Source organism: Amblyomma mixtum, chromosome 4 (assembly GCF_055824585.1).
Source record: "Amblyomma mixtum isolate Tamu chromosome 4, ASM5582458v1, whole genome shotgun sequence".
NCBI classification, from domain to species: domain Eukaryota; kingdom Metazoa; phylum Arthropoda; class Arachnida; order Ixodida; family Ixodidae; genus Amblyomma; species Amblyomma mixtum.
In genome coordinates this window covers 84169126-84192790 of record NC_143015.1, presented here as the reverse complement: position 1 = coordinate 84192790, position 23665 = coordinate 84169126, and the positions used below count along the sequence as shown (strand labels likewise).

Below are 23665 nucleotides of genomic sequence, written 5' to 3'. Positions count from 1 at the left end.
CCAGCGCGGCGCCCAGCTGTCGTCTGCTGCCTTTCCCGCAGCCCCAAGTACCCGCGGATTGCCATTGGCGAAAAACGAACGCGTTGCTATGGCGACGCAGGCAGGTGGGCGGAGCTTTCAGGCTGCCCGAGAAAAACAAATACCGGACTCGAGTCCGCAAGTAGTCCCCGAAAGTCCGGGACTGAAAAACAAATGCAGCCAGTGACGAATAAAACTCGTCGCATTTTTGTTTGCCCTCTTTTTTGCCTTTGTTTGCCTTTGTTTTCCCCCTTAGTTTACTGTTTCTTGAAGAAGGAATATGTCCGAAAAATAAAAAGCTGTCTGTAATTGTACATACATGTCTTCCTCGCATTCCTTGCCTCAATCTGTCGAAAAGCTGAAGCAGCTGATGAGCTGCGCTAAAATTTCGCATTAGGAAGTAACGTAATCGTCTGCCATTTTTCGTCGGTTCTCGTTCATATTTTGCTTGAATTTTTTATTATACTTCAGTACAAACTTGCAGCACCTCTTTTGTCCTGCTTTGTGCTTGCACATTACATTGACCAGAGTCTAGCTGGAACGAAAAAAAAAGCAAGTCGAAGGTTGAAGCGCTTCCTCTGAAAGCTGGTTTATTAAAACAAAGAAGGCACTGGAGTAAAGAGATTCGATTTCCACAATTCCGTCAATTTTTCTTGGGTACCAAAACGTCGACGAGATCAGAGCCGAGGGAATTCCCCGTCGAAGGACTATATTTGCCAAGACAGGCGCCTCATGTCCGGAACGCTGCGCTCGGCGTGAACGCGCCTCTATGGACCTGAAAAAGTGAAGAGGAAGGTTTGAATCCATACTTTTATGCGTCTTCTGAAGAGCGCGTCTCTGTCCTGTGCATGCCCAGCTTTCCTGCAGGTCACCAACTGGCGCCATCTGTCCTCGGTCAGTAGCGACCATTGCCTAAAGAAAAACTAGACTGAGCGGTTAGGTGGTGTGCAAAGGTGTTGGCACTAATAGACAATTCTTTTCGATGCGCTGCAACATCTGGTATGCAAAATACTTCCTGAGCCATAGAAAATGAGTGGGGTGCACCAAACATTCGAAATTACCGCTGAGATGTTTGATCTTCAGTGCCACGCAGCACGTGTGGTCTCCCTGTGAAATGGAGGCGTTTCTCCATATTTTCCAAACTTGTATTCAGGTCGGGTAAGCCATATATATATACTATATATATGCTGTTTCAACAGTATTCCTAGTCATGCTGGACTGCTACCGGTAGTAGGTACTGATTTCCACGTCTAGCGTCAATAAAGTTCTTATTTGCGCTTTGTCAGTACAGTGCGTTCCTCTCCTCTGTCACTTCTATTTTGTTTTTCGCCTTACTCTTTTAGCAACAGTGAGCGCGAATACTATTTAATCTACTTTGACAAATTAACTCGCTCTTGGGACAAAATACTTTTTTTAACTCAAAACGGAGCTTTCATGAGGCATCAGGCATAGTTCCTTATGCTGAACTGTTATTGGTAACAGGTACTCACTGCCACGTCTAGCGTCAATTCTTTCTTATTTTTGATTTGGGTGTACAGCGTTCTTCTCTTCCTATCACTTCTATTTTCATTTTTTTTTCTTCACCATTCTGCTTTTAGCAACAGTGAGCGCGAATCTCATTTAACCTACTTTGACCACTGAACTCGTTCTTTGGACAAAGAGACTGGTTTCACTGAAAACGAAACTTTTATGAGATATTGAATTCGACAAAAATGAAATGCTAGGGTCACCACCACCAACCTTGCAATGATGGAAGGCGTGATCACGTCTGTGCTTTTAATTGCCGATTTCTTGAGCTAAACGGGACTGCCATTCACTGCAAGTAAGTAATTTGGGAGTCTTTGTTTCATCAATGACGTCACAAATTTTAACTAAATGGTGGGAAAGAAAACCTTCAACTTTAAATCCTGCTTTCTATGGGATAGATGGATTTTCTGCTCTCGAATAAACATAAACGTGACCGCTAGGAGCCATTGAGTAAATTTTTATAAATATTACTCGAGAAAAAATTGTGCGCAGTTGATCACAGTGCCTTTTAAAATAGCTTAGAGTTTTATAATAAATATATAGATAAACGGCTACGCTCACCCAGCGCGTCCTTATCCAGTGGCCGACAGGGCAACTGAAATTCCGTAGTTTCACCTAGGGCCACTACTGCGCTGCTTTTTCCCGCTGTTTGCTTCCCAACAAAGGCGGTAGCCAATGCTGTTCCGTATCGAGACGTTTTTAGTTTCACGCGATGTGTATACGGCTGCGCAGATATTGCATCATGAAGCGGCTACAGGGCGCAAAATGCACAATATCATTTTGAAATAGCCGGACGCTGTTACCATTTTGCCGAGAATTAAAAGACATCGATCGGAATCACTACGCAGGAGATATCCTTTGCATGCGCTTCTAACTAAATAGAAATCTTGGTTGCTTAAACGGTAAAAAATAAACGATAAAAAATAGCCGCCGCGGTGGCTCAGTGGTTATGGTGTTCGGCTGCTGACCCAAAAGACGCGGGTTCGATCCCGGCCACGGTGGTTGAATTTCTTTGGAGGAGAAATTCTAGAGGCCCGTGTGCTGTACGATGTCAGTGCACGTTAAAGAACCCCGGGTGGTCCAAATTTCCGGAGCCCTCCACTACGGCGTCTCTCATAGCCTTAGTCGCTTTGGGACGTAAAACCCCATTAACCAAACCAAATGATAAAAAAATACGCGTAAATAAAAAAAAACTAAAAATCCTGATGTCTGAATTGGGGTTCCGGCGGAATATCCAACGAGCAAACGGTTGATAATCTGTGAGTATAAAATGTGGCAAGAATAGATAGAGCCACCAAAAAATTGTTTCAAGCTTGAAATACTGACGCGCCTTTGATCTATCTACTATTATTGTCCCATCGGCTGACGATGTGCGACCATCGTAGCTGCCTATCCAGAGTGGAGCATATAGCTTCAAAGAGTATTTGCTAGAGCCATTTAGAGACATCTCCCGTACAAAGAGAAACTTGGGTCCAAATTTGTGGGTTCAGTCAAATTGCCTTTAATTTAATTCAGGAAAACGTCTATAAGAATGTTTCACAACACAAGGCTTTTAAGGGTATACCTGCCGGAATAATTACAACAGAAGGTACGCTGAAAGCGTTTTCAACTCCAGGAACTCGCAGTTACGTACGAGATGCAAAACGTGCTGCTGTGTGAAATATCAGAGGGCGTTGCTCCTTATATTAACATGTAAGTACCGGGGGATTGTAAGATGCCATGACTATACGGGACCGGTCAATAGTTTTTGTAAATTGCAGCGTATGCAGTGACCTTCCACCAGACCGGCAGCATTCATTTATAAAAAAACAGAGTTGCTTCCCTTGCAAGTGTTGCATCTCTGTCGACATAATGCAAAGCTCAGCTTCCATTAATAGTCATTATAGTAGACATCTTCCTTCTGACACGTGTCTTGTTGCTTCCACAGAATAGATCGTGTTGACTAAAGTTTAAAAAATAAGTTCGTCCGCAATAAACTAGCATCAAACTGCGCTAGTCTCTTTCTAAGCACGATTGGACAGCATTTCGTATTCTTATGCCGTGCTGCTTTCCTGAATTTGCTGCGCTTGCATGTTCTTTAAAAATAGGTCCTTGCGCACACTAGCTGTTTGGGAACAGTTGCATGTTTTAATATTTAAAGGTGATTTGACTCAGCAAGGTCGGCCGAACTTAATTCAGCTGGTTAGGTGTAAATTCACGGACGTAATAACCAACGGGACTACAAAGTACACCGACCCAAGATTTGCAGGCATATCTGCCTTAAAAAAATCTCTTTTCAGGAATTTCTCCCTTCAAAGGGTACCAGCGATGGCGCGCTGCAACGACTTACATCCGAATGTGGCTCCGAGAAAGAAGGTCGCGATGCCGCCAAAAGGAAGCGTTCGAATCAGTCTGACGATGGTGCAGGCCAGTCCGTTGAACACGGCACCCGGATTCGAGGTCAACAACGTTGTCAGGAGGCACTGCGATTCAAGACACGTTCGTTGTTAAGTGTGGTCACGTGGTCGATTTGGATCAACGCCTTTGGTAGTAGCACACAGAAGGCAAAGAAATAAAGTGTAATCTTGATATTCTCGTCTATAGTGGCGCGCAAAGACGCCCCATGTCGTTTAAAGCATTATATATATATATATATATATATATATATATATATATATATATATATATATATAATGCTAAGAAAAAACCGCATGCCGCCGGTGGGAACTGATCGGCGGGTTCGGATCCCATCGGCGGCATGTGGTTGTTTTTTCTTCTGCTTTTCTAATCAATTATCTTTAAGCGATAACATATTCAGTAACACTCTAAATTGATCAACACCACAAAATAAATAAATTAATTAAAATTCCCTGTGGCCCTTGGTTTCTGGTTTCTGTGGCTGTTGGCTTCTCTCTCATTGTATACATATACCGGGTGTTTTTTTTAGAAGGTCCAAAATTTAAAAAAAAGGTAAATTGCTTTAGATTTATTTTAGCACTGGGGCTATACTGGAGGCTACGGCGGGCGCCAGGCAAGAGGAAAACTGCTTTAATTAGTTCGCTGATTAACTAAATATGTTAATTAACTTTTCTCATTTTTGTTTTAGAGAATATGTTGTATTCGCAGAATTGGAGATCGTCCTCTAAACAGTCCAAACGAGAAAAAAACAATTTTAATTAAAAAATTTTCACGCACGTTACGAGGCGCGAAAAATTCACCCTGGTAGGCATCTTCACACCGTAACGCAGCTGCGGCAGCGCCTCTGACGTAGTTCACTCCGCCCTGCGCTTTGCGTCACGCGTCCCGGACTGGCGGGCTGCGCTACCGCTGCTTATCTCGCTTCGCTCCGCGGCCTCACGGAATGCCGCGCTGGAACAAAAACGCATTGACACAAAGTGCAGGGTGGAGCGAGCTACGTCACAGGCGCTCACAGACGCTGTGTTACAGTGTGAAGCTGCCTACCAGGGTGACTTTTTCTCGCTTCGTTACGTGCACAAAAACTTTTTTCATGAATATCTTTTTTCTTGGCTGGACTGTTTGGAAGACGATCTCCAATTCTGCTAATACAACATATCCCCTAAAATAAAAATTATAAAAGTTAATTAACGTATTCAGTTAATCAGCGAACTAATTAAAGTAGTTTGCCTCTTACCTGGTGTCCGCCGTAGCCCTCGGTATAGCCCCAGGGTTAAAATAAATCTAAACGAATTTACCTTTCTTTAAAAATTTTGGACCTTCTAAAAAAAAACACCCGGTATATATACATGGTGTTTCACCTAAGACTTTCTGCCATTTTTAAAAATAAGCTGTTTGAATTAGATGCGCGCTTTTTCTGGCATAGCATTGTCAGTGGTGTAGTACATCATAATACAGCTAAGACGTGCTAACTAGCAGGCTTGTTAACCAATATTTAATAGTTAACTTTTAAACTATTACCGTTGGGCTCCTTAATTATTGAGAAGCATGTAGCCCACCGTAAGTAATGTCCATATCCGTTTTTAGAATTTCGAGAACGCGATTATCCTCGGCGCTGTGGCCCAACAAATTTTGGCTATTTCGACGAGTTAGGTTCACTGGAGAGGTTGCTTTGCCTGCAAGCTTCTCAAACCGCATGTATTTTGACGCGATGTAGGCGAAATTTGTTGGGCCACAGCGGCGAGGAAAATCTCGTTCTCGAAATTCTAAAAACGGATATGGACATTAATTACGGTGGGCTGCATGCCTCTCAATAATTAAGGAGCCCAACGGTAATAGTTTAAAAGTTAACTATTAAATATTGGTTAACAAGCCTGCTAGTTAGCACGTCTTAGCTGCATTATGATGTACTACACCACTGACAATGCTATGCCAGAAAAAGCGCGCATCTAATTCAAATAGCTTATTTTTAAAAATTGCAGAAAGTCTTAGGTGAAACACCCTGTATATGAAGGAAGCCAAAAGCCACCGAAACAAAGATACATCGGGAATATTTTTTTTGTTGATCAATGGGAGGATAATGCTGTCATTCATCTGTCGCTTGAAGACAAATAATAAAGCATATATATCAAAGGTGGTTAAGCAATGAAATCAATAATAAATTATATTTTGGTTTTCAATTTCTGGTGACTTTTTCTTATATACATATTTTAAGATGCAGAATTTGCTCGACTACCGATAATATAAGTAAAAAGTTCAAATACCCTTCTTGCAGAAACATTTAATATGTTAACGGCCTCCGACGGTGGACAATCTTTCTTCAGGGCAAGAGATGACTGAACAGAAAGATCCGCGTATTCAGAGTACTGTATGAAGCTGAAGAGGGTGAACTCTTCTTTCTGTGTCTTGAGGAAACAAACGTGTCCTCAAAAATGAGGAAACTCCCCCCTCCCTCTTCATTCAGCTTTCCAGATAGGCGCATATTTCCACTCCGTCATCTCTTACACTGATGGAGCAGGGCGGACATGGTGAACGAACGATATTTGACAATTTTCATTTCATATCCCAGTAGTGCTTCGATTGCTAATATACTCGAAGATATGTCACTTTTCATGCTACTGATCAAAGCAAGGTGATAAAGCCTGGTGCCAATGGTTAGGTAGACCTATTTAAAGTAAAATTGATGGAAAAACTAATGCTAAACCCAGATGAACCTATAGTTCTGGATTCGTAAAGCTGCTTCTTCACGCAATAGGAGAGTTTTGGTTTCGCAGTAGGTTTATGCGCCTTTCAAAATTAGCGCTATTGATTATTATTTTTATCTGTCCCTAAAAGTCTGACAGTTTTTCACATGCGTTGTTTTTATTACATGATCATTTTAGGGTAGCGCACGCGTGTTGTGAAATGTCAGGCGTCCAGAAAGTGGCTTCACTTCAGGCGCGTACCTACGGTACTAGTTATTACGGTATTAATTACGGTACTGCCATCTGCCAAAGCTTCGAATAGTTAGGCGTGCTGTACTCACCGTCAGAGCGTTGATGAGGTTCATCACGAGCCTATCCTGGAGAGAAATACGAAGCTTCTTTCAGTAAACGCTGCTTAAGAATACCACGACACATGAAAGTGAGGTGTGGCTCAGGATCTTTTTTTTTTCCTTGGTAACTTTGACACACGTAACGCCACAACAAATGAGCCTGTGGTCCCGTTGAGCAGCAGAAATTTATGCGAAAGAATAGTGAAAATACGAGTGTGGCAGTGGTTCTGGCTAAGATATGGCGCGTTAGCTAACAGTAACAAAATTACAATAGAAAGTGCAGCTCCGTACCCCCAGGGTACGAGAAAGTTTTAGTTTTCTCATAAGACATAATACTGTAAAGGCGCCTCACCATGTGCCCTACAGCCAGCGCCTACTCGTACCAGCCTACGCCGGAGCCGGTCTGCGCATGCGCCGGCGCCGGAAGTGGCTCGCTGGTTTGCAGTCAGAGAACCAATCAGAGAACGCAGTTCTCTCGGCATCAGGTACGGCCCTTCGCGCCGTTAGCTGAGCTGAGCGCGAGTACCAGCGACAGGAGGCGATAGGCCATCGAGTTGCGAATGTTTTAAGGCGAAAGCCTTTAATGGATCATACTGTCGTCCGTTCGCAGAGGGTGTCACACCTTTGGCAGCCTGTTAAGTCTGAAACTAAAAAAGATAGGAGAAAAGCAATGGTTTCTTCAGATAGAGGAGGGAAAAAATGAATCTAGAAACCACGTTTGATCACTGTAGAATAATTAGTTGTTTAATTACAGTAAAAAATGTCAAATTGATGCCGAAATAACGCCGATGTCGATATCGCCACGGGAACGGTGTTACGTTCCATCCACCGGAAGTCGACACGGCATAGTGAAAATTATTACGAATGGTCGGAAAAACGCCGGATTTGTGTCAAATGAGATGAAATATGTGTAATTAAGCGTAATTAGCACTTAAGTTCCTCGAAAGATGTATAATTTGGGTATAGATATAGCCATGCAAACGGTGCGACGTTGCATCCACCGGAAGTCGTCACGGCATAGTGTTTTCGCCCTTCGCCTCTCAACACTTTAGTTGCCAAAGTGTCCTCGCAATTTTTCTGACGCTTGTCGCGGCGCGGCGCTGGGCGCGTAGACACTGCGCTCGTGCGCCTGGGATGTGTCCATGGAGATGCGCTTTAAATGTTCGTTGCTTGAAGAAAAGTTCCAACTGAAATGCCAGGTTTGAATGCTTGAATGTTTGCTGACAACTCGCACTTACAGTCAGACGCAGTGTAAGCTGCTACGTAGCAGCCGGAGCCGTAGTGGGACATAGTAATTAAGTGCATCGTTATACACACTGCAAAGAGCTGAGCATTTCCGTCAGCACGAAGATGCATAACTCTTCTCCACCACCGAGCCATACTGCTTGGTAAAGGAAGCACCAATCGCATCTTAGATGTTGCAAGTTACAGTGGGCGTGCCTGCACGGGAATGTCTACCTGTTGCCTAGTCTAGCCGTCAACGATGAGGCAACTAAACTATTATTAGAAAAAAAATTGAACGTGAAAGAGGTTATGTACGCAATTTTTTACATATTGCAAGATTTCATTATAAAATTCAATTTATCCGCAGATCAGCCTTCAATAAGCTTCCGTTTTTTGCCATGAACTTTTTTGCTGTCGTCAAAAGCATACCATTGGTTTCTATGGCAGTTTTAGCTCGCCGATTCGAGGGATAGAAAAATAAAAAAAAATTCTACACATCTGAAGAACGGATCATTGCCTTTAATATTTCCAGTATTCCAATATTAAAAATTCTTCGACAAGAATGTTACACATGCTTCGGCCAGTGGGTTGGGCCTAGTTGGTACATGATGTTGTAAAGGTGTAGGTTGCGCTTGTGTGTGCCTCTGTGTCTTTCTTCGTGGTTCGTCCCGTGGTTGCGCAATCTACACGTTTACAGTGTCATGTAGTTAGGTTTTTACTGACATACCCGTGAACGCCACTAGAGAAATAAGCTACGTAGCGGCAATTATGGAGGGTCCGAATTTTAGTACGTCCGTTTGTTACTGTTAGAATACTACTTCTGACGGACATTAACATGTCAAAGTATACACATTAAGGTATGAGCGACGATATAAACCAGATAGTTTATCTTATCCGTCTTTAACGAGGAAAACGAGAATAAGGATGCTAAAATTATATTGAAATTATTTTTGATGTTAGTTCGAGGTAAGTGGCACGTGACACGCCAGTGTTTAAAGCTAATTTCGCCTTCCTGAGGCTGTTAAGCGTGCACCGAAATTTTTGATGCACAAGCATTTTACATCCTACCTGAGTTCTACACCGCCACGACGGCCGGCATCGAAACCATCATCGCGCATTCAATAGCAGAACGCTCCGCCGCGGTGGCTCAGTGGTTACGGCGCTCGGCTGCTGACCCGAAAGACGCGGGTTCGATCCCGGCCGCGGCGGTCGAATTTCGATGGAGGCGAAATTCTAGAGGCCCTTGTACTGTGTGATGTCAGTGCACGTGAAAGAACCCCAGGTGGTGGAAATTTCCGGAGCCATTCACTACGGTGTCCCTCATAGCCTGAGTTGCTTTGGGACGTTAAACCCCGTTAAACCAAACCATCAATAGCAGAACGCCACGAGTACTGAGCCACTGCAGAAAGGCAACATTGCGAAAGAGGCAAATAAATTCGATGGAGGTACTTACCGATGCGAGCGCTCCATTTTGGCAGAGAAGGAGGGTTTGGTTGACGCACTGAAAAAGTAGCAGAAAGTTTTGGACAATGAGGGCGTGCATACGGCGCATTAACCCTTTTAAGCGCTTCGTACACAGTTGTGTAGGCGGCAAACTTACAGCTTTTTCTGAGAAACTGCAGCACTTAACAATGATTTCATTATTTCAGTCGAATTGAGCACCCTTCTTGTTGCAAATAAGTCGGTTTTTTGTACCATGTAGTGAATGCAGTAAATATTTCACATAAGAGTGAGCTAGGTAGCACTTTGTCCACTGTTTTTGTGCAGACAGATTTTTCCGCGAGTAAAAAACATCGATTGTTTTTGCTCAATTTTGAGTGTAATAAGAATCTTCGAAACACAAAGCGATTTCACGATCCCTAGGGTGTTTACCGGACACACGAGAAAATTTTGATGTTACTATTTCTAACAAATCTGGCACTTTCATAAATTTTATCACAGCCAACTTGATGTTTCAGCTATCCTGCCAGCTCATCGCTTATCAAGCCGTACCAACCATCCCAAAACAGTCTACCCTCCCCCAGCACAGACTACAGCTCATCTTCGCTCATTCTTCGTGCAAACTGCTCGAGACTGGAACGGCCTGCCATTCGACTCCGTGCACCACTCCGATCCACTGCACTTCAAGGCTGCCATCCAATCTTCCATTAGTGACACATTCAGCCCATCCCTCATGTAATACCCCATTCCTGGGGCATTTGAGGTATTGATAATAAATAAATAAATAAATAAATAAATAAATTCTCCACATCGTTGTAAAAACTTACCTGCTGGTCTTTCACGCCCGAAAACTAACAAATTCCCTTTCTTGAGGCCTGAGTATACTACTTAGGTGAAAAAATAATTGATTTCAGTCAAAACAAGAAAGGGTGCCTCAAAGGGTTAAATGTGCCCATGACATGTTACCTCGAGGGGCGTTTAAGCAAGAAGTAGTTTCTAAGGACGAATGCCTGGGGCATGTTCACCGTGCCCGTTCACCATGCTTTCAATAAGAAAAAAAGACGTTTGCAAGTGTCCGTGTGCAACTCACGTTTATAGTGATCGTCCTGAAATGGCGTGACGAGCCGCTGCCTTTAGACAGCGCATAAATTCGATCCTTGAGTCCATAAAGCATCTCTACACGTCAAACACGAGTAAGCCTCAGTGGTAGTCAAAAGAGTGTAAGCTGTTCCCTAGCACCTTCCCTTTCAGGGTCAAGGTGTGCTGTTGAAGTACTTGACAAGGCTTCGATCACTAAATATAGGGAATGCATAGCCTTGGCAACGTAGGTGCATTCCCATTTTAAAACCTAGTAATTTGATGTAGTTAGAATGGGAGTAGGTTTTTGAATACGGCACCAGAGGTCTTGAAATTAGCTAATAGAGATGTTTGAAACCTTGGTTAAGATTGGAGTAATATGCGTTGTTGGGCTAGTTGGTTCATTCTCAGAATTCTTTTTGCGCACACAAAGACGACACAATAAGACAAGAGAGAGAGGACGGAGCGCTCCGTCCTTTTTCCCTCCTTTTATTCTGTCCTCTTGGTGTGCGCAAAAAGAATTCTTGGTTAAAATCTTCGTAACTGCTACAACTTCGCATGTTTTGAAGAGGCATTTTCTTTCCGTTGCTAGCCGTCATCATTCTGTGTTTAGTGATGCAAATCTATCCCAGGTCTTGGGTGGCATCCTACTACGCGCAGAGAGCGTCCTAGAGGACAGATTCCTCCCTTTTTTACTACTTTCTTGGTTAGGGTGTGCAGCGACCATGTCGGTCCTGGTTCTTCGTGCTCACGTCAGTGTGAGTAAATTGGCAAACAATGAGGTCTGGTGTAACAAGTAGAGTATATTTGGTGTGGCAATGAACGGAACAAATAGACAGGGCGGAAAATGAAAACAAAAGAAACTCACTCTTGAGACGTTCAGAGTGTCTGGCAGCGTGAGGGATATGGGGGCCGTGCAGGTGGCGTTTCCACTCAGGAGCGTTAGACATCCAGGCGTGTTGGTGATGGCGCACAGAGGAGCCAGTGAGGAAGTAAGGAATGACAGCAGGAAACCTGTCGGTTGTTTTCCACAAATGTTTTAGGTATAATTCGGTTGGTTTGGTTTATGGGGTTTAACGTCCCAAAGCGACCCAGGCTATGAGAGACGCCGTAGTGGAGGGCTCCAGAAATTTCGACCACCTGGGGTTCTTCAACGCGCACTGACATCGCACAGTACACGGGCCTCTGGAATTTCTCCTCCAAAGAAATTCTAGCCGCCGCGGCCGGGATCGAACCCGCCTTTTTTGGGTCAGCAGCCGAACACTGTAACCACTGAGCCACCGCGGCGGCTTAGGTATAATTCAATAAACCTTGTTGCTGGGCTACATGGTGACACATACTTGAACAAAAAGGTAGCGCAAGAAACGACGAACACAGGAAGAAGTGTTGTGTGTGCATTATATGTGTACGCCTATATATTGTTAACTGTTCCGGACGATAAAGGCAGTTTGTAGCATTCATGTTTGTCGTGTCTTCCTCCTGTGTTTGTCTCTTTTTGCGCTACTTTTTTATTCAAGTTTAGGTGTAAGATCGATTGGCCCACTTAGGGCCGGAAACTAAAATATCCGCATCAGCTGTAGGGTAGACTATGATCCCATGTGATTAAAGCCGCCACTTGCTTGATCATAAATCGAATGTGTATTAAAATATTTCCGCTCTGAGATATAAAGCGAACAGAGTTCGCCTAAAACAACCCAAGCAACACAAGTAAAAAGCCCAATATTGTAAATGGATGGTATCACTCTGGTCCTCTGTAGAACGGGCGACAAACACCCAACACTGGGTCGATTACTTGTGCTGCCTGGGGAAAGGGCTTTTCATCTTGGGATAAAAAAGCGCGTGCGTAAAGCTGGCTCTGGTGGCATTATGCACGCGCCTGCTCATTGCGATTGCGACGAATGGTGGTTTTTTTGACAGACAGGTTGGCTAGCTGCCACTTGTAATTTGTTTATCTTAAACAACAACACTTAGAACGAGGTAAAAACGCTAGTTTGTGGATGGCAGCTGTTTGTTTATAGGGTTATCTGATAATGTGAAAAACAAAGTGCACGAAAAGCTAAAAAAAAAAGTTTGGGGCGTTTTTAACCGCATTTAAAAAAAAAAGAAAATACGACAGCATTTGGAAGTTGTTCCATCCCCCAAGTATTCCAAAATGCATGAGAACCTTCGAATTAGGCCTCAATTAAAGTGTATTGCACTTAACTAAACTCAATTAAATTTTTAACGGTGATTAACGTGCTTATTAATGTGGATTAGTGGAGATTAGTGGGTCGAATCAGTATAATCACGAATGATAATTCGTTGGAAGCTAATCGAATAGTCTAGTACTCAGATTTTGAAATTTGGCGGTGCTGATGACGTCATGACCCTATCGACGAATTAGAGAATTTTTTTACGGAGAAACAGATTTTTTTTTGGTAGACGATACCTGACTGTTACCTCATTAAAAAAAAACACTATGGTGCCGTAAGAGACCGCCAGCACTTTAATTCATAGGTTACGCCTAGGTGTAACACGATAGGCGGATTTCTCAATACAGACTACATTTTCCCCTTCTGTTAAAAAAAAAGAAGTGTGTTGCATTGTAGGTTCACGTTTGTGTGTAATCCATCTGTATACCCTGGCCGTTGCCTTCGTAACTCGTTCCCAGGTAAAGAAATTGAGGAAACGAGTAAGAAAAACGATGAAGGATTAGAAAAGTAGAGCACTCACAATGAGACTTGCATGAGTCGGGCTTTGTTGAACGGTTTCCTCAAATATCATTTCGCCAAATACACACGTATTCTTTCTTCTGTGATTAGATTTCCTTTAACGGAAAAACTGCGTAATTCAAGATTATAATTTCTTTACACCAACACCGCTTGCGCTATTTATAAAAAATGGTACCCGGCGTTCGACAATGTATTAAAACTTTCGAAATTTCAAATGGCTTACCGAAGCCCGTGAGGTTCAGGAAAAGTGAGATGAGTTGGAAGAAAGCAGTGAAGGCCCCCGTGGCGCTGGTGCTGGTCAGAGCGGTGGTCAGGCACTGCGATGTGTCAAAGAACGATATAAGTGTTGACCTCTGCAATTGTCGAAATCATCGTCTGGCGCAACAATTTTGTCGGGTGTTCAAATAGACTGAAATTCATTCTAAACAATTTGTGAAAAAATCTTCGTCCCTTATCCTGGCGTACTTTAAATCGAAATATCAGTCACAAGCACAAGAAACACCGTGTGCAGGTTTCATCAACACGCATACACTCAAATATGCCTTCTCACATACAAGCGTTTATTAACTGCACAACACCCCGCCGCGATGGCTCAGTGGTTACGGCGCTCGGCTATTGACCTGAAAGACGCGGGTTCGATCCCGGCCGTGGCGGCCGAATTCCGATGAAGGCGAAATTCTAGAGGCCCGTGTACTGTGCGATGTTAGTGCACGTTAAAGGTCCTCAGGTGGTCGAAATTTCCGGAGCCCTTCAATACGGCGTCCCTCATAGCCTTAGTCGGTTTGGGACGTTGAATCCCAATAAACTAAGCCAATAATCCAATTGACTGCACAACCTGTATATATATAGAAGTATCCGAAAGGACATAATACGGTGGGGAGCGCTGAAAGACTGGCGAGAATTACAGCAAATGTTAAACCGATATAGATGGGGAAAGCAGGATAAAGAATTGACAGAATGAGCGCAGTAAGCGATGTTAGTCAAAATATATAGACAATTGTACTCGGGCCATATGAAAGAAAAAATTTTAAGTGGTGTACACATGGCATACTCTTGGATTGGATTATGGGGTTTAACGTCCCAAAGAGAGCCAGGCTATGAGAGACGCTGTAGTAGATGGCGCCGGATAATTTCGAGCACCTCGCGTTCTTAGCCTGCACTGATGTCGCACAGCATTTCGCATTTCGCCTCTATCAGAATACGACGACCGCGGCCGGGATCAAACCCACGCATTTCGGGCCAGCAGCCGAGCGCCATAACCACTGAGCCACCGCGGCTGCATGGCGTACTTTTGTAATCACCGCATCTGGCGATGACTTTCAACGGGAATAATTACTGGCGCTGCTATCCACAATGATTATATGCTTAAAGGCTGACGAAGTTAAACGTGAAAAGTGAGGTTCATTTAGAACTTGTAAACATCGCAGATAATAAAGACACGTGTGCTCGAAGCTAAAACATATTAGAAATCTGGGTACCTTGTCTCTACAGGCCAATACGTGCGGTTCATCTGCTGGCTCGCATTTTCAAAAATGCGCTACCGATCGTAATGAAAGCGACTTGTGACTGCAGTTTCGGACCAGAAGGACGCTTTCTTACAAGTTTTAGTGCACATGTTATTTTGGTACGGAGTGGGAGTCCACACTGCTATACGGTGCTAAAAGCAGCACGCTTCTGTCCTTTTTGTTCTGTACCCTTGTACGCTGGTTCTATATAAGGTCGAACGAGCGGTCTCCGCATTGCAGCCTTCCATCGTTTTCCTCCGCTGGGTCCCTGGGCAGTCAGGGATTGACGGCAATGAGCTGGCTCATCAGCTCGCCCGAGACACACTTTTCCGGGCACCGTTGATCCCCTGGGCCAAGCCCTCGGAGGACGGTGAGAGACTCACCCTTCGCCGCACCATAAAAGAGGTCTACCTTGAGCTCCGCCTCGACAAACGCCTTTACCCTCCTCCTCATCCATCGCTCACGGTGCCGCAGGCTCGCCTTCTTCGGCACATCCAAATGAATGCAGTTATCACCCCGTCCCGCCTCTTTCTCTATCGCTATCGATCAGACCCTTCCTGTCGCAACTGCCCCTGTATATATGCGGACCTGGCCCATTGCCTCTTCTATTGGCCGGCTGCTCAGCAGTCGGGTTCCTACCCCGCACCTTCTTTATGCATCACCACCTGGCTCGACTGGCTTGGCACTGAAGGGGAGGAAGAACAGCGACTTCTGTTCGCCCAGGCGGTCGACATGCTCGGCCTGTAAATTATGGCCGAATAAAGGTCTTGTACTACTACTACTACTACTACTATGTAAAGCTTTAGGCCACGAATCATTCTTGTTTGCTTTCTGTCTAATGGCAATTTAGAGATAATGCATTAAAATGGTCATCCATATCTCTTGCATATCTACTGCCAAGCACAGTGACCTGTGCTCGGACGATGTTGCGACAGAACTCGCACAAACATGGTGGCCGTCCACATAGGATTAATGAGCCGTTTCCGTCGACTTTGCGCAACTCAGCGCTATGAGGGTACGTGGATTTTAAATGACATTAAAATTCTAGGGACAAAAAGAAACCCGGCGGCTGAAACACGTCACAGTCCGTTATTGGGAGTCACATGTCATCCAGCGTGGTGAATTATGCCTTTATTGAAGGTGTAAATTAAATATTGCCCTGCTGTAAGCGCAGAAAGGCTGCACGACGCTATATTTTGAGCTTTTGTACGTTTTTACTTAAAGCCTCGGTGCGTGTGGAGGCTGATGGCAGTGGGGAGCCTCACTTTTCTGGTCTGGTTTTGTTTGGGTGTTGCTGAGTTGTTAAATACAGTTAATAACTGGTCAGCCTATTGGATAACACTTAATCCAATAGTCCGCGTTTCGAAAGGACACGAGGCTGACCGTCGCGTAGTCACGAAGAATGAACTAAAAGGTATATCTTAAAGGCGCTCTAGTAGTCTAAGAACCCCGGCCCGGATGGGGGACGTGCGGGGTTCGATCTCCAGTGCCACCGAGAACCCAACGGTTATACAATCGGCGGAAGCTTTACCTTGACCTAGTGCTCAGTTTCTTTTGGGTGAAGCGCTTGGAAATTGTGTCCTTGACTCAGGCTTGTGTAGACGAAATATACCTGGTGCCATTGAACATTTTGGACACAGGTGCCTTGCGCCATTAAAATTTATCGTCACCGTGAACTAAGTCAAGAACTTTGTTTGAGGAAAAATACTATGACTTGAATTGAGTACTATCGCTAGGCTAGATATCCGGATGCTGTGCGCCTGAATAAAAACTTCTTCCCCTCTTGGTCATGCAGCTCATTTATGCTTCCACCGGGGCGTATAACCAGCAAAGATTCCTTCGAGGTGAAGTTACCAGCGCACCACTATGCAGTACTTAAGTAGTTAAGCCATCAGATGAATTGTACCTGTGCGCAGCCATTAAAATAGGAGAAAGACATAATAAAAGGAAAATAGAAAGAGGTTGAAGACACAAAAGGACGAAAGCGTGGCATAAGTTACTTTGCGCTGTTTTGCATGCGACTGATTGCGATGAACTCCCAAGAGATTTACTAAAAGGTGTTGCGAAGTGACTGTAACAAAGCTTTATGTACAAAAAAGCAGAACTGATAGCGTAATGAAAAATAGGTACCAGCAGAAAGTCACAAGAGGTAATCCTCGCCAAGCCTTGTACAATGTATGACATACCATAATTTCTACAGTATCATCAAACAGGTAGCAGGTGTTACCACCGGCCGACCTCTCCACCTTTTCCTCATTAAAATTCCTTTCTCTCTCTCTCTCTCAAACAGGTTGAACTATGATATTTCTTCACACACACACACATATATATATATATATATATATATATATATATATATATATATATATATATATATATATATATTCTCAGAACTGTTTTTTGAATACCAGCCGCACCTCTATTCATCTCTCATTAGCGTCAACCTAAAAGTTTTACTTGACAGCTATTAAACGAATAACATCTTGTTTCCGAGTTTCAAACGCCTCATGAAACAGCACATAATTAGAGGCGTCTGTGTTTGCAGATGGAGGATTGAAGCAGTGTTTGTTTTGGTTAAATTAAAATCTTTTTCCCTACTCCTTGAAACAGAGACAAAGAAAAAATTGGCATACCGTAAACAGCCTTGTCAGCGCTGTCCCAATTCCAGTCTGCTCCGCCGCAGGGAAAGAGAACATTTTAAATGGTTAGAAGCCGTATTATTTTATCAATTCTTGCCCAGAAATCTTCGTAGAGATAATTGGTAATATACTTAGTTTAATAAACACGATAAAAGCATATCATTAACAAATGTTTATTTCACATAGCAAGCACCTAAGAATGAAGGCTTGCAGAACCGAATGCAAGAACTAAATAGGTATTTTTTCCTTGTCGCATTGTAAACTGCATGAAAATTGTTGTCTCCAGAATAAACAAACGCATGTAAACGTCACAACTTCTGTCGCGCCATTGGGATTGCCCAAGAACATACGTTCTACTTTTAAGCTAAATTCACTATATAGTATCCGCAACACAAACTAGTTTCATAAACCCCATAAAGCGTACCGTCAGCAGCGCGTCCCCGAAATGATAATCATTCATGGGTTTCTGCAGGGTATTCGCCCCTTGGAGATTTACTGCAGCTGCTTCTTTTCCTTCTTTAATCTCGAGCGCCACCTTTTCGAATTCAGTCCGCATAGGATAAGGGAGCACTCCAGTTCAAAGTATTGGCGGGCGCACAGGTGGTTGGGCGCAGACCGTGATTGACAAAAATCAAGCAAGAAAAGAGTGTCTTACCAAAGACGTCGAACAGAGGCTCAGGGATGTTCCAAAGCACTGTAAATGAGAATAGTGCACCATTAACCTAAGCTCTCAGTAAATTCTTGAAATGTGTAACGTAGCTTCATGCGGCTAAGTCGAATTTTTTTAAAAGATCATATCAGTTTCTTCGTGGAAACAGCCAGCCGTGTATTTTTAAAACGGCTCAGGATGGTGTGCATATCTCAATTTTAGTGAACTACAGAGCTGAAGTCAGCAGACTGAGATCGGTAAGAAGGTAAAAACACAAATTCAAGTGCATGAAGCAAGATATCAGCGAGATAAAGAAACTGGTTTGGTTTATGGGTTATGGGGTTTAACGTCCCAAAGCGACTTAAGCTATGAGAGACGCCGTAGTGGAGGGCTCCGGAAATTTCGACCACCTGGGGTTCTTTAACGTGCACTAACATCGCACAGTACACGGGCCTCTAGAATTTCACCTCCAAAGAAATTCCAGCCGTCGCGGCTGGGATCGAACGCGCGTCTTTCGGGTCAGCAGCCCAGCACCATAACCACTGAACCACCGCGGCGGCCCAGAAACAAACTGCCCAGTGTTTCAACTCTTCTTAGCGCTCTATAGATAACGAAAAGGTTCGCTGTGCTTGTTGCGTTTTTTGTTAATGGCTAAATTGTAGAAACTTTGTGGCAAGAAATGGCCACGTGGGAGACGCTGGTCGCATGACTGTCTATGCTTTTAATTTTTTTTTGCGTGGTCACATAACTAGGTTGCTAAACTGAGCAATAAATTCACATCTTTAGAACGCAGGAAAACCTCAGCATTATTCCCGTGAACAACGCAGCTTTACAGTCTTTGTCGAAACCCTGACTTATATTCAGAAAGAAGTGGCTCACAGGCGACAATTAAGAAACACGTCATCGCGAATGACGTTGCCGCGTTTCTATTACCGCGGAGCTGACGCTATAAATAAATGATACCTGCGCACTCGTAAAGATAAGCAGGAAATAAATTGGACCAGCCATTAAGCGTTTCTTCAAGTTCAGCCTTTTTGCCCCTTACCAAGGGAATTCTAAAACACATTTTTGACCTGCAGGAATGCGATGACAGTAAACGCCAAGAACCGGTTAGCTACGACTCGCTTAAGAGAAAACCTGTGCCGTGATCAGGCTGTGGCCGGCGACGTCGTGGCCCGAAAAATCCACTTGCACGTATAGCGCGGACGACACAGAGCGGCAAAGGTAATGCACGAGGCAGGGCGACATACCTGACCAAGGTTCAGAATTCCCGGAAGAGTGACATTCAGGCAGCTGGCTGCAAATGAGAGAACGCAAGAAGTCAGAAAGCGGTTTCCTCTAGAAGCGCAAGCTCCACGATTCAAGCAATAGTCGGCCGACAAGCCTGCGGCGCAGTCAAACCGGAGATTTGCCGAATGGGCACGTCGGCCGGCGGTATTTTGCTCAAATGCTTATCGCTATAGGCAAGTCTCATTTGCTGTGATTTTGCTAAACACTGACCAGATTACAATTATAATGACAAGTCAGGTGAACTGCGTTGATCTTTTGCAATTAACAAACGTATTTGTTACAAGAAAATTGATTTTCTTTTGTAGTTCCTTGTCATGGTAAATAAAGCTAACTAGATTTACTCTTCATGTACTGAGGCACAGGCCGCATGTGAAGTGCACGCATTTACTGCTGAGGGGAAAAGCAGCAAAGCGATGCCCAGATTAGTGGCATACATCGCACACGTAGGGGTGTGCACGCTAACTTTAGCCAAGGGTTAAAAAATAAAATATTTGAGGTAGGCCAGGGAAACCACTTACATGCAGCTACCGACCAGCTTGAGCATCAAAGGCAATTTTTTCTTTGCAATTAATTAATTAGCAATTAAGATAATTTTTCTAAACGCGTAAATACTGACTTTAGAGAGCAAATGTGAATAGCCAATTTGGAGAGCACCTTCAGAAACCCCGATTCCATTGATTTGCGGTAAAGAAAGCCTCGCGTGTATCTTTTTTGCGAGCTCCAAAGAAAGCCTGCGAAATACAAAAAAAAAATCACGTGACTAGCGCATTCAAGGGTAGACGTGCAGGCTAGTTGGTGAACCATGATTATTTAAAGCAGCGCAAAAGACAGGGACACAGATTCGCACGCCATGATTGTGCTGCTCTCAAACGTGGCTTGAGTGAACGAAATCAGCTGCTGGCAAGGCGCGACGAGCTCAATGCTCCGGCAGGCCGATATGTCAGCGGTGGTTGCGGCGACCGCACGAGCCTGTATGCAAGCGTGACGGTGCAAGTTGCAGCGAACGCGCCGGGCATTGTGAGCTATGAAATGGCCAAATGTGACAAACACAAATGCCACTAGTTTTATTCGCTACTGAGAGGCAAAAGAAGATATGTGCTTATCTTCTTTATCTTCTTATCTCGCTGCAACTTGCACCCTTCACGCTTTAAACGCACCGTTATGCATTAAAAGAATGATCTTAATTGATAATTAATTGCAAAACAAAAAATTGCCTATGATGCGCAAGCCGGTTGGTAGATGTATGTAAGTGGTTTCCCTGGCCTACCTCAAATATTTTTTTAACCCTTGGCTGAAGTTAGCGTGGACACCCTGTATATATATGTATATATTTTAAATGAAGCGGCACCTGCGTTACGATATCCTTATGTCTGGATGTTTTACGTCCTCTCTGATTATAGAAAGTTGAAGATAAATAGATAATAAGGACTTTTCGACGCTATGCTAACTGACCCTATCGCCACATTGCGTTCGGTTAGTGTTTGTTTCAAGTGAAAAACTTTCGTCCTGTGCCTTTTGAGGCTATACCTACGCAACCTGTTGCAGATAGTCTTAATATATGGCGGTACGTTTGTATTTATACTACAGTACGTCTTTTATCCCCGTAACTATTAAAGAGTGATAAAGAGAAACTCGAGGAAGAGCAAGAGAGACGTGCGTGTGGTCTCTTGCATTGTTTACGAGGAACAAATTCCGACTACCCCACTCTGCTATGTAGGTATATCACCCCTTAAGCACGCTTGTTGAATAACAGCACTGCGAATGCCACCGACAAGGGAGGTGTGGCATGTCGAAATACGGGAAGCTTGTGTCACCGAACGTAGTACTTAGTAAATTCTGGTGGCGAGTGTTAAACGCCCTAAAAAGCTAATAGAATGTTCTGTGGTAAGAACGCAACTTTTTAAAGCAATTTTTATGGTCTCAGGGCCTAAAGGGTGTAGGTAATGCGGGTTGGAAGAAAAGGATGGTTAAATAAATTACATTAGGTTGTTAAATTATAATACAATAAATTACATTACAATAAATTACATGAGGTACCACAGAAATTCCGCACTCTTCTGCTGTAAAATTTATCCTAACGGAACATACTATGCTCTCAAAGACGGCACCATCTATAATACTTCGCGATCGACCGTCTAACTACAGAATTGGCTCGGTCGCCTCTACAGAAATATTGGCCTTAGGACAGCCGGGAGCACGACAAGTATTCTTAACGCTTTCTTATTAGGTTTTAGTAGGTCGTGTTAAGGCGATTTCTGAGAGAAGAGGTATGACTGATTTTGTAAGGATTCCATGCTTAAGAATGCGTGGCAGAAAGCTGACATGTGACGGCAACGGTCATCTTCAAATAATCCGCCAGCCAGTGCATCCAGTGTGCACAGACACTCCATGTGTATGAATGGCAAGAATCTAGGACTCAATCTCGGGTTTAGAGACACGATGAATGTGTGATATACAGTATGATGTTATTTGGGCATCACGTCAGGAAAGATTGCAAAAAAAGACGTAAAAGCAGCATGAGAATATCGAAACCATCTCACGGGTCGTGGAGGCGAAGGCAGAGGGCGCCAAGAGGGCCAAGATGAAGAGGACTGGAGCCATGGCTTCAGTAACTTGGAGGTTCTCGGCGTAACGTGTATGGACTTCTGTAGCACCGCGGCAGGGTGATGTTCATTGGGGTGGTGACTGGGCCTGTATTTATACTTCTGAATTTCATCGCACGCGCTCAAACTCAAGTCTAAACAAAGAAATGCAGGAAAACACGTGCTGAGTATGAATTTTGGATGTTGCGAGTTATTTACGAACTATTTTGATTGTTAATATGAGCTCAGTAGTTCCGGAACAGAGTCACTTGCGCTCGGAGCAAGGTGCCGACCTCGGCAGTATTTCACTTTCAAAGAGCGAATGGGGTTGCTATCAACACAGCTTTTTTTTGTGCATAGGCTTAGAGGTGAACAAGACCAGGATGCGCGTAGTGCGCACGCACGGGTTCGGAAGTACGAAGAAACAACGAAAAAGGGTATCGTTGTACATGATGTCCATGAGTGTGAAACATGAGCTGCAGCAGAGAAGTAATGCAAGCTCGAATTTCACAATGACGCACCGTCTGCTTGTTTTGTTAAATTTTGTTTTCACCTGGTAATGTTTTTCTGTTCATGTTTTAACCCTTTGTAGGAGATTAATGTTCTCCCACTTGGTGGAAATGCCAGCAAATCGACAATGCTGCACCTGCTTACCGTACTTCTGTGTGCTGAATACTACTTAACAATAAAACTATCCAACGTGCTTATCTCTTTCACTAACATGGCTTCTTGGAATACTCTGTATTTTTACAAGCGGTGGTGTGCATTGTGACGTCACTTCGGCTGCCGCTGCCAGGATCGAACCCGCGTCTTTCGGGTCAGCAGCCGAGCGCCTTAACCACTGAGCCACCACAGCGGGGGCGTTTAAGCATTATTAACCGACTAGCGGATTTTGACGAGCGTGGCTCGTCATAGGCTGGCTGTTGTTTCTGGCTCATTACGAGCCCAGCTTAGGGGTTTTCTTGGAAACTGTGCACTGTTTAAAGAAAGTAGGGGTCGTCAAAGGCATTTTTTTGGTTTGCCAACTGATGGCTGTACAGCTCCTAAATTACCATTTTGGTACCATTTTCGGGAAAAAAGTTTGTGCATCAGAGAGTGAAAGAAAGCAAGGAGAAAGTGGTTCAGTTCGTCAACGACATGCTCTCCTATCAGCCACCATATTTGCTCACGATAGAGACAGCAACACCTTCACACGACTCCTAGTAAGAAAAATTTGTAGAAGCATATATGGGCTCAAGGGGGGGGGGGGGAGGGAGAAGGGTGTATTTAGGAGAATTCGTTGGCAACGTTCGTGCTTCCCGTAGCCTGTGTAAAGCAACTAAAAACAGTGCAGGAAAGTAGAGTTGAGCAGGGGTTGAAGAGTTTCGAAACGTAGTGCTGCAGAGGACGGCTTGGACGTGACGTCACAGCCGCCATGACGGTGAAACCCCCTATCTTCTGCAGTGCACATTAGTCTCAAGATAACTGTTTCTGACAAGTGAAAAGGCTTTTACATGGCACTGCACCGCGAATTAGGCGACCACTGTGACGGCGGTGATGGCATTTCTCTCTCGCATTGTAATAACCAAGTGAAGG

General features: G+C 44.0%; 1 protein-coding gene across 1 annotated transcript; it reads right to left on the bottom strand.

Moving 5' to 3' along the window:
* Positions 1-575: 575 nt before the first annotated feature.
* LOC149347249 (uncharacterized) lies at positions 576-22208 on the bottom strand. The gene is made up of 10 exons (XM_089586949.1): positions 22049-22208; positions 19469-19515; positions 18225-18263; positions 17564-17599; positions 13649-13742; positions 11583-11728; positions 9651-9698; positions 6965-7000; positions 3875-4007; positions 576-793 (listed from the first exon to the last, which is right to left on the bottom strand). The coding sequence occupies exons 1-10, from the start codon at positions 22107-22109 to the stop codon at positions 786-788; spliced, it is 648 nt and encodes a 215-aa protein (XP_089443075.1). The 5' UTR covers positions 22110-22208; the 3' UTR covers positions 576-785.
* Positions 22209-23665: the final 1457 nt, after the last annotated feature.

Coding starts and splice junctions, on each gene's coding strand:
- LOC149347249 (XM_089586949.1), bottom strand. CDS start 22,109: ATGGCTCCAGTCCTCTTCATCTTGGCCCTCTTGGCGCCCTCTGCCTTC. Junction 19,516..22,048: donor TGCCTTCGCCTCCACGACCC/GTGAGATGGTTT, acceptor TCTCATTTGCAG/CCAGCTGCCTGAATGTCACT. Junction 9,699..11,582: donor ACACTCTGAACGTCTCAAGA/GTGAGTTTCTTT, acceptor CTACTTTTTCAG/TGCGTCAACCAAACCCTCCT.